The following is a 19,212-nucleotide window of genomic DNA, read 5'->3' as shown; positions in this document are numbered from 1 at the left end:
ATAGATGGATTGAAGGACTTATTACGGAGTGTCAAAATAGAACGCTTAAACATGAGACTGCTACTAAACACAGAGGACAAAGCTATTGACTAAAGCCAGGTACGACCGGGACACATGTGAGATGGGCGGAGTCCAACTGGAAGTTGGAAAAGACTTGACACCAGAAGTCAATATGAGAATATCTATGGGCAAATCAACAATGAAGTCACTGGAGAAGGTGTTCAAAGTGATGAACGTTTCACTGGTGACTAAGACATGGCTCGTACATAGTTTTGTCTTTTGTGTCGTAAACTATGGATGCAAAACCAGGATGATAAAGAAACTTAGAACAATCAACGCCTTTGAAATGTGGTGCTGGAGAATGATATCAATACCATGGATAGCAAGAAGAACAAACCAATTTTGGAACAAATCAATTCAGACATGTCACTCAAAGTAAGAATCACCAAACTATGACTTTCCTACTTTGATCACTTTTTTTATGCTGTATCCAATCCTTGGAGAAAGGACATCGTGATCGGACGAATAGAAGGAACAAAGCGAAGAGGAAGACCAGCAATCCGATAGCTTCATACAATGAAGATAACAGTGGAGAAGACCCTGGAGCACCTTTCTAGGCTTGTACAATTATTGAATGGTAGAGTTGGAAGGGACCTCAAGGGCCCATCTGGTCCAACCCCCTGCGAGTGCAGGTTTTCCGAATATATCCCAGCTATTTGTTTATCCAGCTTCCACTTGAACATTTCCATTGATGGAGAGCTCACTACTTATCATGGTAGCCTGTTCCACTCTCTGACTGCCCTCACTGTCAGAAAGTTCGATCTTCCTACAGAGTGTTAATGTATAAAGTCACTATGGCTTGAGATCAAGGCAAAGGCTGTCAAATGAAAAAATAATAAAAAAATAAAAGCACAAAAACCGTTAAAAAAAAACCCCCAAAACAAAACAAAAAACAAAAAAAAACAACAAAAACACCCAAAAAACTAGCTTGGTACTGAAGGGGGTGAAAAATCCGACCTAATATTTTTTCCTAATGAAAAAGTGTTTTTTGTTTAATTGAATGATCAACTTTTGGAACAATTTTTATTTATCAGAATAGGGTCTGAGCCTTTGCTGTCAGTGAATGGAAAGATTCTTGTTCGTATAGATCTGTAGAATATCTACAATTACAGTTAATGCAAAAAATAAAATATATCTAACGTTTTAACATCTCAACATCTTTAAGTACACAAATAGAGACCTTTTAGATATGCCTTTTTTTTCCTCTTTACAGTATGACCCTCAGTTTGGGGATGCGTTTTGGAACAGCAGTAAATACACAATGGTGAAGTACCTACTACGAATGATGACAAGCTGGGCTATCAAATGCAACGTGTGGTACTTGCCTCCAATGACCAGACAGGTATAATATATGGTAGCTTTGCCCATTTACTTGTTGCGTCTGAACTTTAAAATGCCTTATTTATTACATGGGTTTTAGAAGCTGAAATCTGGGAGCTCTGTTCTATACAATTTGTCCTATCACTATATACTCAACATTAGAATAATGGTTAAGAAGCATGCCACGTTGTTCTGGTTGCCACATTAAACTGTCATCACCATCCTTGAGGAAAAAGACAAAAAACAAAAAAAAAAGTCAAACCTTGGAGGTACAGTATGTAGCTCAATGCTGATTTTTAGCATATAGCTGACATTCAGCTGTAACAGCTATGATGTGCCATGCTCAGTAGCAATAATGACATCTTGGTTAGTTGGCCTCATTTAGAAAAATGGTACAATTTTCATCAGTTTTTGTCAATCTGTGAATATTTAGCTTTGGTGTTACATAAAAGAGGTTATCCACTACTTTAACATTGACAGCCTATCCTTAGAATAGGTCATCAATGTCTGATCGGCTGAGATCTGACACCCAGCACCCCCGTCGATCAGCTGTTCTAAGTGCTGGTGGTTACATCAGACGACCAGAAATGCTCCGTTGTGGAGCTGCCCTATCTTCAGATAGTAGCTGTGACCTGGGTACTGCACATCCGCCTCCCATTCAAATCAATAGCAGGAGGATGTGCAGTACCTGGCCGCAGCCATTATCAGAAGACTAGGCAGCTCCAGAACAGAGCAATATTCAGCCACCGATTGCCGGCACCCAGAACAGCTGATCGGTGGTGGTGCTTGACCCCGGCAGATCAAACATTGATAACCTATCCGAAGTATAGGTTATCAATGTAAAAGTAGTGGACTGTAATAAGAAAAGGACGGCTCCAGCAATGAATAAATCTTCCAAATTTATTGCATTACATACAGATGAAAACATACTTTATTTTTTCTTAAACCTGTGTTGTGTAGTGTATTATCAGTGTGTTACTATACTTACAGTGCCTACAAGTAATATTCAACCCCCTGCAGATTTAGCAGGTTTGATAAGATGCACATAAGTTAGAGCCTGCAAACTTCAAACAAGAGCAGGATTTATTAACAGATGCATAAATCTTACAAACCAACAAGTTATGTTGCTCAGTTAAATTTTAATAAATTTTCAACATAAAAGTGTGGGTCAATTATTATTCAACCCCTAGGCTTAATATTTTGTGGAATAACCCTTGTTTGCAATTACAGCTAATAATCGTCTTTAATAAGACCTGATCAGGCCGGCACAGGTCTCTGGAGTTATCTTGGCCCACTCCTCCATGCAGATCTTCTCCAAGTTATCTAGGTTCTTTGGGTGTCTCATGTGGACATTAATCTTGAGCTCCTTCCACAAGTTTTCAATTGGGTTAAGGTCAGGAGACTGACTAGGCCACTGCAACACCTTGATTTTTTCCCTCTTGGTTTTCTTGGCTGTGTGCTTTGGGTCGTTGTCTTGTTGGAAGATGAAATGACGACCCATCTTAAGATCCTTGATGGAGGAGCGGAGGTTCTTGGCCAAAATCTCCAGGTAGGCCGTGCTATCCATCTTCCCATGGATGCGGACCAGATGGCCAGGCCCCTTGGCTGAGAAACAACCCCACAGCATGATGCTGCCACCACCATGCTTGACTGTAGGGATGGTATTCTTTGGGTCGTATGCAGTGCCATCCAGTCTCCAAACGTCACGTGTGTGGTTGGCACCAAAGATCTCGATCTTGGTCTCATCAGACCAGAGAACCTTGAACCAGTCTGTCTCAGAGTCCTCCAAGTGATCATGCGCAAACTGTAGACGAGCCTTGACATGACGCTTTGAAAGTAAAGGTACCTTACGGGCTCGTCTGGAACGGAGACCATTGCGGTGGAGTACGTTACTTATGGTATTGACTGAAACCAATGTCCCCACTGCCATGAGATCTTCCCGGAGCTCCTTCCTTGTTGTCCTTGGGTTAGCCTTGACTCTTCGGACAAGCCTGGCCTCGGTACGGGTGGAAACTTTCAAAGGCTGTCCAGGCCGTGGAAGGCTAACAGTAGTTCCATAAGCCTTCCACTTCCGAATGATGCTCCCAACAGTGGAGACAGGTAGGCCCAACTCCTTGGAAAGGGTTTTGTACCCCTTGCCAGCCTTGTGACCCTCCACGATCTTGTCTCTGATGGCCTTGGAATGCTCCTTTTGTCTTTCCCATGTTGACCAAGTATGAGTGCTGTTCACAAGTTTGGGGAGGGTCTTAATTAGTTAGAAAAGGCTGGAAAAAGAGATAATTAATCCAAACATGTGAAACTCATTGTTCTTTGTGCCTGAAATACTTCTTAATACTTTATGGGAACCAAACAGAATTCTTGTGGTTTGAGGGGTTGAATAATAAATGACCCTCTGAATAAACTTTTCACAATTTAAAAAAAAAAACATAAAAAAAGAAATAACATTCTTTTTTGCTGCAGTGCATTTCACACTTCCAGGCTGATCTACAGTCCAAATGTCACAATGCCAAGTTAATTCCGAATGTGTAAACCTGCTAAATCTGCAGGGGGTTGAATACTACTTGTAGGCACTGTACCTACCGCCTTTTTCTCTAGTATCAGGCACTGTTCTGCTCCTTTTCTCAGTAATGTCACTGCTCTTCAGACACTCATGATTACCCTGGGGTTTATGTATAACAGAAGTGTCTTTTACAATGTAAGTGAGTGGAGCCTCAGAATAAGGCTCCATAGGCTTACAAGATGAAAAAGATTATGGCTGACACACAAACCCCAGTGTGATCAGGAGAGTCTGAAGATCAGTGACGTCATTTAGAAGAGGAGAGAGTGGCAATGCATACCAAAGACGACTGTGGTAAGTGCGTATATTAACGGACAGTAATATGTACGGTATATAGTATCAACCAGCCCTCAGCCTCCCTATATATATGTATGAGGCAACACAAAAGCTCCTTTATACAGTAAGTCCCAAAATAGCTCCTTATATACAGTATGAATCCTCACATTGCCTTCCTATATACATTAAGCCTTCACATAGCCTCTGATTTACAGTGAGGCTCTACACAGTCCCCTTATATACAGTGGGAGCGCCCACGTAGCCTCCTCATACACAGGATGAGCCTTCACATAGCCCACTATACAGTGTGTCCACCCATAACCTGTCCACCGCCATTAACTTGAGAACGGCGGCAGCTATAGGCATAGAAGTGGTGTCTAGGTATAGTAAAGTAGCAATGCACTACGCAATGAAACCACCTATAGCGCCACCTGGTGGAAAACAACAGAGTTAGCATTTTTATTTCGAAAATGGAACGAGAGAGAGAAAAAAAAGTAAATTACAAAGTTGTAGGGCATCACCCATTCAATATGAATCGACACCTTGCATACAGAAATGCTATGATATGAAGCCCATGATCCCCCCCCCCCCCCCCCCACACCCCCACTCATAGCTGCACTGCCACTCTCTTTTGCCAGCAGCGGCGCTTTTTTAGGAAAGCTCCCTGCTCCGTGATTGGCCCCACTGATAGTGACGGTTAGAGCAGTATAATGAGGTTGGTATGGCCTTTGGCCCCCAGTGCCTCAGGCACCAGGCGGTAGCCCAGATTGCCCTCATAATCCAAATATAGTCATTCACATCAGGACAGTTAACATATTGGCGACACTAACAAAGAACTAGAGAATTTACAAGCAGAGTTAATTATTGTATCACTTTCTCTGCTTTGAGGCAATTTTTTAAAAATCTTGGACAATTCTGGACAATTTATATAGGCCATTGGTTTGGTTTTATGATTTCAGGAGAATGAAGATGCTGTTCAGTTTGCTAACAGAGTTAAATCTGCCATTGCAAAACAAGGCGGACTGATTGAACTACCGTGGTAAGTGTGCGCCTGTTTTACATTTTGGTACCTTCACATTCTCACTAGCCTCACCTTAGTATCATACTTGAAGAGTCCATGATCCTCATTTATTATAAGCTTTTCAGTGTAATTTTTAGTGTGACGATTGGTATGCGTTTTTCCAATATAGAAGTCTGTCTCATTTGTATCGACTTCAGTCTTGGGGAAAAAAACAACAGATGGTATACAGATCAATCATGGATCATTTTGGTTCTGTGGATTTGAAGGTGCCGATACACCTTAGATAGATGTTCAGCAGGTTTTTACTCCTGACTCCCCCGCACATGTGAACGTTCAAATTGTCCATGCAGAACCAAGTGCAATCAATGATTGAATTCAAACCCCATGTTCCTTATCTTCCCCCTAATATAATTTGTCAATGGAGAGTCGGGAGACCCCCATATGCATTATATGGGATGATATTGGTGGCTCTGTTGGGTTTACTATGAGTGATTTTACATGAGTGACTCTTACATTCCGAATTCTGCATACTTTCTTCTGTTTTTAGGGATGGTGGCCTGAAAAGAGACAAAGTAAAAGATTCATTCAAGCAAGAGCAGCAGAAGAACTACAGTAAAATAATTGCTGGAGAAAATGTTTTTCAGAAAGAAATCTGATCAATGACAAATCTAAAGAACTGCTTAATAAGACTCCAAGGATTCTCCTTTTTTGTTGTTCCTTTTATACTGTCTTGCGCTTTTTTTCCACACTTTAGTCCTCTCATTGGAAATATTGTCTTTTTTTTTTTCACTTTACTTGAAAAAAGGATTTAGGAAACTGTATGTATTCAAGTGTAGTCAATCATGAAACGGAGCCAAGAGTTTATTAGGTTATAATATTGGCAAATGTGTAGGGAAAAGATTCTGATGAATTTCATTTTAGTCTTTTCCATATTTTTGGTTAAAGGATTATTGTCAATATGATCTTATTAAACTAGTGGAATGGCAGTGTAGTCTGAAAATCATAAAAACTATACCCATTTTGTAGTAAGCTGAAACGTCATTACTGAGAACCCGAGCTTAGAAACCTGGGAGTGCCATGGGGGCATGTTAGTGCACTCTCATTGTATCACCACACCCCAATGCACTCCCAGGCTAATCTGCAAGGTGCTTTAAAGCTTTTTTTTTTTTTTTGTGATTGGAATACTACAGAAAGCAGGCATAATTTTTAATATATCTCTAATGCCAGTACAATGCCACTAATTTTACTTTTACCAGTAAAAATGTCCTGAAAGAGTCCTTTAAAGGGAATCTGTCATCCCATTTGCCATATCTAACCTATTTTTAATATGGTCATAAATGTAATCGATTGCTGAAAATAATCATACGTGTATGCCTCATTTCAGATGCTTTCTTGCGGAAAAAATATTTTTAGCCTTTTATGTAAATGAGGTCTTCCAGGCTTATGGGGCAGTTACAGCCCGGCATGTAGTGCGGCTCCTTGGTTCATTAGCACAGCTGTGGCCTCTAGTCCAGTTGTGGTCCTGAAATCCCATGCCTGCGCACCGCAGTTGCCGACAGTTCACTGTAGTGTTCAGCTCTTCTGTGGGCATTGGCATCATATTTCTTCAGCGCGGGCACCGGAGAGTCACTGCTAATTCTGCTTCCATGATCCAGCGCCTGCACAGAAGAAACATGAAGCCAATGACCATAGAAGTGCGGAACACTTCAGTGCAACGTCGGCAATTGCGGTGCGCAGGTGCGGGAATGGGGACCACAACTAGAAGTCACAGGGATACTGTGACGCTGATGGGAGGTGATAGCGCATCCTCCTTGGTTTATTAGCATAGCTATCTTCTGGGCAGCATCTGGCCCATAGCCTGGAAGAGCTCATTTACATGGAGGGATAAAAGATGATTTATTTATTTTTCCACAAGGCATAGGTGTTTGATTATTTTCAGCACTTTATTACTTGTATGCCCATATTAATAGGTTAGATACATCAAATGGGTTTCAGATTCCCTTTAAGATATCAGGAATATGATTGGTGATTGCTTTAATAGTTACCAGGCTTAAAGCTGGCCTATTTGTGTGCACTAGATAATCACCACTACTGAATCCTGATACCAATGAATTGTAATGAACAATATCTGTTTTCTGTGGGGGTTTTTTGTGTTTTTTTTAGGGTAGTTAGTAAAAGTATCATTGCACAACAAAGTATGCTTGTATTTGTGATTTAGATTTTTGTAGGATTTTGGCCTCCAGTTATCACTATGGGGGGATTCATCAAAGTTTTACACTACAATACTGGCATATAAACACTTTGGAAAGTTGCACATGTTTTGTGCAACATGGAGATGTGCTAAGTGTTTTACCTATCGGCGGTTTCACGCCAGTTTGAAGCAACTGCTTCAATATAGGAAGAGTTGGGGAGAGCCAGTCCGGGATGGGGTGTAGCTATGTACACTCGTCATTCTGCACAAGTGTTGCCATTTATTACTTCTGAAATGCTACTTCATTAAGATGGGCATGAGCAATGCCAGTATTAATGAATCGGAATAGTTTACTTTAAATGGGTACTTCAACTTTAGCGATAACTTTAGCTCATTCCAATAAACTGACTGCAGAAAGAATAAGCCATCATAACATTTTGCATGAAAATAAAGAAAAATGATAGGACTTTTTTTTGTGCGAAATATTAAAACCATAAATTTGGAATCACCAACCTGAGAATCAAGTCAGGTTTAAATTGCACAATTATAGTTCACTTGGAATCTTTCTGCTCCGTTTTTTAGTATATCATATGACCATTTGAATGGTGTTATTTTACACATCTACTCATCCTATAATACACAAACCCACATCTGACTTTGTCGTCAAAGGAATAAAAATATGAAAAAAAATAAGTTTGGTTAGCAAGGGTTTGTTTTAGATTTTGTTGGTTGATTACTATATTTTCCCTACCTAAAGTAAAAATTAGCGATCACTTCCCATGTTGGCGCTGTTCCAGCGATGTTAGTGTCAGGTCTCCTAGGCTTCATGTTAGATTATGCCATGTCATTGCAGCCCTGATCACTGATAGGCTGCTTTGCTCACACTTTCTTTGGACGAACCTCAGATGGCCGAAGGAAGTGTGAACTAAAGTCAAAAGTGACAGTTCGAATAGTGGGCAACCCCTTTAAGGAAGCACTCAAATCAGCGGTATTTTGCTGCAAACCGGATCCGTCAAAAATGCGTTTCAGCTCCATTAATTTACAATGGAATAGCGGCAAGATGCTGTGACATGCGGTTCTGTATGCCGCACGCAACCGCATGTTGCCGCGATTCCATTGTGAATGAATGGAAATGAAACGCAATTTATGACGGATCTGGTTTTGCGGCAAAATACCGCTGATGTGAGAGCGGCCTAAGGCTGGATTCAGCTGTTCATGTGGGGAAACAGGCAAGTTGTGTCCATAAATTGCAGACATGACTGGCTCTGTGCTTGTCCGCATTGTGGACGTGTGCCGAAGCTGCCTTTACTTTACACGGATAATTTTGGTCTGTGAAAACGGACAACAGGGGTACATGCAACTTTGTTGTTTTTTTAAACACAGACAATCGGTCCATGTAGAAGATTGGCCATGTGTATTCGCACACAGTCCAATTATATGGTAATCTGAATGAGCACCAATGGGTATTCGGCATAAGATTTTTTTAAAACAGCGGTAAAAGAAAGGAACTGCTAAACTTCTGCATCAATCCTCCGAGGTTCAAGGTGCACGCTTTGACATACTACACACACGTGATATTGTGAGTAGGTGGGATTGGTCATGACTGAGGCTTATGGACTCTACTAGTTAATGATTTCTACGATCACTTTGTAAGTGAAGAAAAAAGTTCTTCATTCTCCAGGGTTATGCCATTTGCTGTACAAAATCTTAAAGGCGATTCACTCAGATTGGACAATTAACTATTTAGCAATAAATAATTTATTAAAATCTTAACGCACCAGTGTAAATGCAAAAGTACTATTCTTTTTCCGATTGCACAATCACAAAATATAGACTACATTGGTATCTCATATTATTGAATAATATAAAACTGTAACACCGCATACAATGGTACGCAACAACACTCAGTATCCCAAAACACAAGTTAGCAAGTAAAAAAAAGGCACTGAAAATGTTAGTCTTCAATAAAAATAATGGTGTATAAGGTGAAAGAATGTCAGTAGTTTGTTTTCTGTAAATTTTGTTTATTCTGTAAAATATTATCACACTATATCCTAACATTGTCTTTTCAACTTGTGTGTCATTTATGGGTTATGCCATGTGTAAGTGAAAAATGGAATTATGAGGGGTATTAATGGTTCAACAAATGTTATTTTTTTGGTTTAATAAAATGTTATGCAATTTTCTAAAATACTGTTTGTTTTCTCATGGTTTTAAAGTTTCTTATTACTATAATTTTAAGAAGAAACACTAATGTTTATTTAAAAGCTACACAGTTAGGTCCATATATATATGGTCAGAGACCTTTTTCACATTTTTGTTCTGTACATTACCACAATGGATTTTAAACAAAACAAATCGGCAGTGGTTGAAGTTCAGACTTTCAGCTTTAAGGGTATGTGCGCACGTTGCTTTTTACCTGCTTTTTACCTGCTTTTTTGCTGCTTTTTCTTCTGCGCTGTTTAATGCCAAAATGGATGTGTTCTTCTATTCAAGCAAAGTCTATGGGAATTTGGGTTTCTTGTTCACACTATGTTGTTCAAAATGCTGCCTTTTTGTGGCAGAACTTTGGTCAAAAACTCAGCTTTGCAGTGCAAAACCCAAATGACAAAAACAATTGACATGTTGCTTCTTTGAAAAGCTGAGTTTTTGACCAAAGTTCTGCCACAAAAAGGCAGCATTTTGAACAACATAGTGTGAACAAGAAACCCAAATTCCCATAGACTTTGCTTGAATAGAAGAACACATCCATTTTGGCATTAAACAGCGCAGAAGAAAAAGCAGCAAAAAAGCAGGTAAAAAGCAGGTAAAAAGCAACGTGCGCACATACCCTTATTCAGTGGGCTGAACAAAATGATTGTATAAAAATGTGAGGAACTAAAGCATTTTTTAACTCCATCCCTTCATTTCAGGGGCTCAAAAGTAATTGGACAAATTAAATATTTGGAAATAAAATGTTAATTTCTAATATTTGGTTGAAAACCCTTTGTTGGCAATGACTGCCTGAAGTCTTGAACGCCTGGACATCACCAGGCGCTGTTTTCTCCTCTTTAACCCCTTCACGACCTTTGATGGATACATGGTTCCCTGGTACTTAAATATCCATGACGGATATATCAGTCATGGTGAAATCGCGGCCCCAGAGCCCCGGCGATCGGTTTTCAAAAACTGTAGATTCGGGAAGGAGAGGGACCTGTACCTGACCTCAGGAGGGGTGTGTCTCCTCCCCAGACCTACGGAAGCTGTGATTGGCTAACGAATGCCGCTCGGCCAATCACAGCCAGTGTAATGTTTTAGCCATTGAAATTGGCTGAAACATTGAAATCCAGCTATGATCAGTGCAGCTATAGCATTACGTACGTGTCACATGCAACGACGTCGCTAACTATGCCGGCTGTGCGTCATGAATTCCGTGACCCCCAACGACATCTCATTAGTGCTGTCATTGCGTGTAAAGCCCCCTTTAGTGTCAGTTGCAGGCGCTCATATATACTCGTGTGTGTGTGTGTGTGTGTATGTGTAATATATATATATATATATATATATATATATATATATATATATATATATATATATATAATGTATTATATTATATTTTTTTTTTTTTTCTGACGTCTGTATTTTTTAATTTGCCAAACTAATATTTTTTGGTATGGGGGGGTCTAGTTTCCAAAATGGGGTCACATGTGAGGGGGATCTCCAAACGCAACATGGTGCGGCTAACGATTCCAGCTAATTATCCATTTAAAAAGGCAAATGATGCTCCTTTCCTTTGTAGCTCTGCCGTGCGCCCAAACAGTGGTTTTCTGCCACATATGAGGTATCAGTGTACTCAGAACAAATTGCCCAACAAATGTTGTGGTCCATTTTATCCTGTTAACCCTGTAAAACTTAAAAAATTGAGCCTAAAATATTATTTTTGTGGAAAAAAAAGTACTTTTTTGTTTTTATGGCTCATTGTATGAAGCACGTGGGGGTTCAAAGTGCTCATTAACCATCTAGATTTATGCCATGGGGGTCTAGTTTCCAAAATGAGGTCACTTATGGGGGAGCTCCATTGTATAGGCACCTCAGGGGGTCTCCAAACGCAACATGGCATCCGCTAACAATTCCAACCAATTTTGCTGTGAAATGGCGCTACTTCTCTTCTGAGCCCTGCTGTGCGCTCAAACAATTACTTTCCACCACATATGAGGTATCTGTGTACTCAGGAGAAATTGCACAATACATTTTATGGTGAATTATTTTCCTAATACCCTTGTGAAAAAAGCTACCTGGTTGAAATAACAATTTCGTGGTAAAAAAAATATTTTCACGGCTGAACATAAACTTTTGTGAAGCATCCAGGGGTTCAAAATGCTCACTAAACATCTAGATAAATTCCACGAGGGGTCTAGTTTCCAAACTGGGGTCACTTGTGGGAAAGCTCCATTGTTTAGGCACCTCAGTGGGTCTTCAAACATAACATGTTATCCGCTAACTATTCCAGACAATTTTGCGTTTGAAAATCAAATGACGCTCCTTACCTTCCGAACCCTGCTGCGCACCCAAACATTTGATTTTCACCACATATGAGGTATCTGTGTACTCAGTAGAAATTGCACAAGACATTTTATGGTGCATTTTTTCCTGATAGCCTTGTGAAAACAAAAAGTTACCTGGTTGAAGTAACAATTTCATGGTAACGTTGTTTTTTTTTTATTTTATTTTCACGACTCAAAGTTATTAACTTTTGTGAAGCATCCAGGGGTTCAAAATGCTCGCCAAACATCTAGATAAATTCCATGAGGGGTCTAGTTTCCAAAATGGGGTCACTTGTGGGGGAGCTCCATTGTTTAAGCACCTCAGGGGGTCTCCAAACGCAACATCGCATCTGCTAATAATTCTACACAATTTTGTTTGCAAAATTTCAAATGATGCGTCTTCCTTTCCGAGCCTTGCCGTGCGCCCATGCACCCAAACAATTTATTTACAACACATATGAGGTATCTGCGTACTCAGGAGAAATTGCACAGTTTTATGGTGCATTTTTTTTTTCCTGACAACCTTGTGAAAATGCTAAATTTTATGGCTAAAGTAATATTTTTGTGTTTTAAAAAGTAAAATTCATTTTTTCTTTCCACATTGCTTTGGTTGCTGTGAAGCTCCTAAAGGGTTAATAAACTTCTTGGATGTGGTTTTGAACAGAGTGAGGGGTGCAGATTTTAAAATGGGGTCACTTTTGGGTATTTTCTTTCGCCTAGGTTTCTCAAATCACTCCAAATGTGATGTGGTCCCGAAAAATTTTTTTGTTTTGTAAATTTTGTTAGAAAAATGAAAAATTGTTTAACTTTGAATCCTTCAGGCTTCCTAACGAAAAAAAAAAATGTTTTGAGAATTGCGCTGGTGTAAAGTAGACATGTGGGAAATGTTATTTAGTAACTATTTTGTGTGATACATATCTCTGATTTAGGGGCATAAAATTTAAAATTTTGAAAACTGCGAAATTTTCATTAATGCAAAACATATCGGCCTAAATTTACCACTGACATGAAGTACAATATGTCATGAAAAACAATCTCAGAAGCACCGGGATCCGTTGAAGTGTTCTAGAGTTATAACCTTATAAAGTGACACTGGGCAAAATTGCAAAAAATGGCCTGGTCTTTAAGGTGAAAACAGGCTGGGGGCTGAAAGGGTTAATGCTCTGTCCGGCCTTTACTGCAGCGGTTTTCAGTTGTTGTTTGTGGGCCTTTCTGTCTGATGTTTAGTCTTTCACAAGTGGAATGCATGCTGTATTGGGTTGACATCAGGTGACTGATTTGGCCATTCAGGAATATTCGGCTATGTTCACACAGGGCTTTTTTGGTAAGTTTTTGCTGCATTTTTTAGCTGCATTTTTGCCTTGGTTTTATGCAAATCCATGCTAATCAAAAGCTGAGCTGCTTTTTACAGTCCCAGCAAAGTCTGAGATTTCTGAAATCTCATGCACGCACACACATCAGGTTTTTTTCCTGACTGTTTTGTCAAATGCCTGCATTTTTTTGGTGAGGTTTTTAAAGAATGAGCATGTCAATTTTTTGCTGCGTTTTTTTTCATTGATACAACCCATTTTGTAGAAAAAAAGCAGCAAATCCGAACCAAATTTGCAGCAAAAACGCATTTGACTCAAAGGAGATTTCTTGCCACAAGATCAGGTTTTGGTCAGGAAAAAAAACTTACCAAAAAAGCCCTGTGTGAACATAGCCTTCCACTTCTTTGCTTTTGCTTTCCTGGGTTGCTTTGGCTTCATGTTTTGGGTCATTGTCCATCTGTATTCTGAAACGCCGACCAATCAGTTTGGCTGGATTTGAGCACATAGTATGCCTCTGAAAACCATAGAATTCATCCAGCTGCTTTTTTTCCTTTGGCACATAACCAATAAACTCTAGGGACCAGTGCCACTGGCAGCCATGCATGCCCGGCCATCACACTGCCTTCTCAGTGATTTACAGATGACGTGCTATGCCTTGGATAATGAGCTCTACCATGCTTTTGCCATACTTTCTTTCTTTCCATCATTCTGGTTGAGGTTTATCTTGGTTTCCTCTGTCCAAAGAATGTTCTTCAAGAACTGTGCTGGTTTTTTCAGATTATTTGGTTTTTTTTTTTTTGCAAAGTCTAATTTTGCTTTCTTATTGTTGAGGCTTACAGTTGTGCTCAAAAGTTTACATACCCCGGTAGATTTTTTGATTTCTTGGCCTTTTTTCAGAGAATATGAATAATACAATCTTTTTTTCCACTCATGGTTAGTGGTTGGGTGGAACCATTTATTATCAAACTATTGTATTTTCTCTTTTTAAATTATCATGACAACCAAAAAGATCCAAATGACCCTGATCAAAAGTTCACATATCCCAATTCTTAATACAGTGTATTGCCCCCTCTAACATCAATGATAGCTTGAAGTCTTTTATGGTAGTTGTTGATGAGGCTCTTTATTTTCTCAGGTGGTAAAGCTGTCCATATTCTTGTTAAAAAGCCTCCAGTTCCTGTAAATTCCTGTGCTCTTTTGCATGAACTGTGCGTTTGAGTTTTCCTCAGAGTAGCTCAATGATATTGAGGTCAGGAGACTGAGATGGCCACTCCAGAATCTTCACTTTGTTCTGCTGTAGCTAATGACAGGTTGACTTGGCCTTGTGTTTTGGATCGTTGTGTTTTTGGTTGTCATTCTAATTTTAAAAAGAGAAAACACAGTAATTTGACAATAAATGGCTTCATCCAACCATTAACCATGAGTGGGGAAAAAAAGATTTTGTGTTTATCATTCATAATTCTCTGAAAAAAGGCCAAGAAAGCAAAAAATCTGCCGGGGTATGTAAACTGTTGAGTACAACTGGCTTGCACTATGCAGTGAACCCTCTGTATTTTCTTTCATGCAGTCTTCTCTTTATGGTAGATTTGGATATGGATATACCTACATCCTGGAGAGTGTGGTTGATTTGGTTGGATGTTATGAAGGGGTTTCTCTTCACCATGGTAATTATTCTGCGATCATCCACCACTGTTGTCTTCCGTAGGTGTCCAGGTCTTTTTGCATTGTTGAGGCCACCAGTGCTTGTTTTCTCTCTCTCAGGATGTACCAAACTGTAGATTTAGCCACTCTTAATATTGTAGCAATTTGTTGCAGATTATTTTTAATTATTTAAATAATGAAAAAAAAAAAAACGCAAGCGATTTCTCTTATTTTGATACACAGCCAAAATAAGCACACAGCTGGGAGCTGCAGCTTCATCTGTGCTGGGTATCATTATGAAGGGAACCCTAAACCAATTTTTTGGAACCGAATTTTTTTATTTTTTTTTTAATCCAGTTAGTCTGGTAGTCTTGGTTATCTGTGAGGCCTCCCATCACTAATCTTGTTCTATCCTTCCAATACATTCCTGTGCACACTAGTTGCTTTCTGCACATTTATCTGTTGATTTGATTAAGGGAACTTTTTAGTCACTTGGTGCACCCTTAGTCTAGCCAAATGTTTCACTACTCCCTCTCACCATCATTCTCCACCCTTCTTTCGCTCTGTAGACCAAGACCTGTCAAAATAGAAGGGAGCATGTAGATGGTGGTAAAACAAGCAGGTGTGAAGGTGCTGAGCATCTCTACTTGGTTTGAATAGTAATTCTGTGCTGACAGGTGCTGACAGGTTGCCTTTAAGCAAAAGGTTCCTTTCATGTTGTATTTGGTAATCATTATAATTAAAGACTTCTGTTACTGATCTGGCATGTATTCCCGTTTGATTGTTTTCTGCCTGCCCAAGCCTATTGCTGCATGGGCACAGCATTAAAAGCATCCCTCCATCTGCGTGTCCAGTGGCCCACTATTCATAGGTAGGTTTTGACTTGATGGATACAATGCCTTTAATGGTGAAGAGGTCAGATTACCAGCTGGGAGAAACCTTTATCATACCTGATGCCTTCCAGTAATTTTGCCTGTTTCACATATAGCTATGGCCTCCACATTGATATTTTGTTGACATTTTTAGTAAACAGCAGGTTCTATCTCCTCACTCAGCAAACTACAATGTCTTGTTAATAGTGATGAGCGTGCTTGTAGCTCGATCGAGCATCTGGGTTCTTGCACGCCACTCAAGTACCAAGAATAATAAAAATCAATGGGAAACTTGAGAATTTAGTTTATCTTCTCCTTTAGTCCACTCCACTCAGTGTCCCGATAGGTTGATTGAACAGAGATGCTGCTCTGACCTGACAGAAGTCTCAAGCAGATGTTCTTTACACAGCTTGTCCTGCATGTGGTGCTCCTTCCCATCCGAGCCCTGCTGTGTGCCCAAAAAGTAAGTCTCACCACATATGGGGCATTTGTGTACTAAGAAGAAATTGCACAACAAATTGTATGGTGCATTTTCTCCTGTTTCTCTTGAGAAAATGCACTATTTGGGGCTACTACAGTGACATTTTTGTGGGGAAAAAGTTACATTTTCATTTTTTCCTTCCCCATTGCTTTATTTCCTGTGAAGGACATAAATGGTTAATAAACTTCTTGAATGTGGTTTTGAGTAGTTTTAGCATGGTGTCACTTTTCGGTATTTTTCTTTCATATAGGCCTCTCAAAGTCACTTCAAATGTGATGTGGTCCCTAAAAAAAAAAAGGAAATTCTTGATTAAACTTTTAACCCTTGTAATTTCTTAACAAAAAATAAAATGTTTCAGAAACTGTGCTGATGTAAAGTAGACATGTGGTAAATGCTTAACTATTTTGTGTGGCCTGACTCTCTGGTTTAAGGCATGAAAATTTAAATTTTGAAAACTGCAAAATGTTCAATATTTTTGTCAAACATCCGATATCTTTACAAATAAACACAACAAATATCATCCTAAATTTACCATTAACATGATGTACAATATGTCACGAAAAAACAATCTGAATCACTGGGATCCGTTTAAGCGTTCCAGAGTTATTAACCTGCCAGGTCCAATATGCACCCTGGACCACGAGCAGTTCTGGGTCCATATTGCTAATCCCTGCCTAACCGTCCCTTTATACACTAGTATAGATAGAGATCTTTAGAAAAAGTATTTCTAAAGATCTTTTCTCGTATGTTAATGAGCGAGGGGACTAGTCCTAAGCGCTTTGCTTAGTAACCCGATGTTTACCCTGGCTACGTGTGCAAAAATCCCCGAAAGCCACACAGAAGCACTTCCGTGTGACTTCCGTCGGATGCCGCTGCAGTCAGTGTCCCGCTCCAGCCCCAGCCCCGCGGCTGCCTGCTCAGCAGTGTCTGCAGCTGCCGACACTGTAATGTGTCCGCAGCTGCCCACACTGCAGTGACAGCAGCCGCGGGGATGACAAGCGCTGCCGTCAGGAGGTTAGTGAAGTTCCTTACCTGCGGTGATTAAGTCCTGCCCTCCCGACGTCAGCGCTGTCACTGTCCTCCATGGCCGCCGCCTGTCACATATCCTCTCGCTGCCGACTCGAGACTGTCACTAGCGTTGATGTTACAGGCACTCGCGATACTTGGTTGTGAAGGCGGCGGTCATTGAACTCAGTGACAGCTCTGCTGTCAGGAGTGCAGCTATCACCGCAGGTAATGTACCTCGCTATCCTCCTGACAGCAGCACTTGTCATGCCCTGCAGTGACCTGGGCTGACCTATTGATGTTAGCTCAGGTCACTGCATTGCTCTCCCAGCCATTATGGAACATTCTGTTTTTCATTGAGTGGGACATTGACTATGGTATGGATCGTCATTGGAACCCCTTGGATTACACCAGACCTAGATTTGTTTTTCTTTCTAATAAATTCGTGAAAGAGGGAATGTTTTGGGGAGTGTTTTTTCAAATAAAAATGCTTGTCTTTTTGTTTTTTATTATTATTATTATTATTACTGACTGGGTTGGTGATGTCGGGTATCTGATAGACGCCTGACATCACGAATCACGGGGCTTGATGCCAGGTGACATTACACATCTGGTATTAACCCCATATATTACCCCGTTTGCCACCGCACCAGGGCAACGGGATGAGCTGGAGCAAAGCACCAGGATTGGCGCATCTAATGAATGCGCCACTTCTGGGGCGGCTGTGGTCTGCTATTTTTAGGCTGGAGTCCAGTAACCATGGACCTCCCTAGTCTGAGAATATCAGACCCCAGCTGTCCGCTTTACCTTGGCTGGTGATCCAAATTGGGGGGGGGGGGGGGGGATCACCAAGTTTTTTTTGTTTTTTTTTTAATTATTTGTTTAATTTAAAATAACAGCGTGGGGTGCCCTCAGTTTTGGATTACCAGCCAAGGTGAAGCTGCCAGCTGTGGTCTGCAGGCTGCAGCCATCTGCTTTACCCTAGCTGGCTATCAAAAATAGGGGGAACCCCACGTCATTTTTTTAAAAAATGTATTTATTTTTTTGGCTAAATACAAGGCTAAGCACGCCTTAGTGCCACATGAAAGGCACCAAAGGGTGCAAAATTACAAAATGCAGGAGAGTGGGACATTGTGTCTTTCTGCCATTATAATGACAGAAAAGACTGATATGAAGTGTACAAGCACAAGAAAATCACCAGAGCGCTCTACGCTGTGAAAAGCAGTAGAAAATGGCACTGGAGTGAACATGTGACCGCCTCATGTAGGTTGAAGCTATGGATCCTGGGTAAATTTATGTATTTTCCCTCCTTCAGTTTTATTGCAGTACACAAAAAAATGGAAGGCATACGGATGACAAACTGAAGACATATGGACCGTATACAGAACGGAAACGGATGCCACACAGATGCATCCGTCAAAAAAACGGACCTTTTTTTGCAGACCACAAAAACGGATCTGTCGTGTGAATGTAGCCTTATTCTGATCTGTCGTTTACAAACAGCAGGCAGAAATAAGTGAATAGCGCCCCCCAGCATCAGAAAATCTCCGGGGTTTCAGGGGGTAGCTGAGACCCTGGAGATCATGATTCAGGCCGGTTTTTCCTGATCGCCACTCACGTGATCAACAAGTATACACCGTATACCGATTATCACGTTACAGCAAATGACAGCGCCGGTAAAAAATTATTTATCTCCCATCTCGCATGAACAAACATGTCAGATGGGAGATAAATCTCCTCGCCGGTCCCCCGGTGTCGCCAAAGTGCCCCCCCGACCCCCTTCCGGAAATCCAAGATTGCCGCGCGCACAGTAGTGCGCCGGCCGCATTCACCCTACTCCTCTGATTTCTGTCACGTGCCATGACACATGCGACAGAGAACTCCTCCCCAGGCCCTGCCAGATCACCCCCTATAACTCCACCGGTGTTCTCCGGTGTCCCACGGTACCTGTGCAG

At 40.6% G+C, this 19,212-nt stretch overlaps 1 protein-coding gene across 1 annotated transcript in view; it reads left to right on the top strand.

Moving 5' to 3' along the window:
* GPAT3 (glycerol-3-phosphate acyltransferase 3) overlaps positions 1 to 9,616 on the top strand; it is an 88,561-nt gene extending 78,945 nt beyond the window's left edge. The window contains exons 10-12 of the mRNA XM_075352009.1: positions 1,274 to 1,402; positions 5,173 to 5,252; positions 5,782 to 9,616. Of these exons, the coding sequence (XP_075208124.1) occupies positions 1,274 to 1,402; positions 5,173 to 5,252; positions 5,782 to 5,890 (318 nt within the window). The 3' untranslated portion in view covers positions 5,891 to 9,616. The remainder of the gene's footprint in view (positions 1 to 1,273; positions 1,403 to 5,172; positions 5,253 to 5,781) is intronic.
* The last annotated feature ends 9,596 nt before the right edge of the window (positions 9,617 to 19,212 follow it).

Source organism: Anomaloglossus baeobatrachus, chromosome 1, assembly GCF_048569485.1.
Source record: "Anomaloglossus baeobatrachus isolate aAnoBae1 chromosome 1, aAnoBae1.hap1, whole genome shotgun sequence".
NCBI classification, from domain to species: domain Eukaryota; kingdom Metazoa; phylum Chordata; class Amphibia; order Anura; family Aromobatidae; genus Anomaloglossus; species Anomaloglossus baeobatrachus.
Note: the sequence above shows the minus strand (reverse complement) of the source record. Positions and strands in the feature narration are given on the sequence as shown.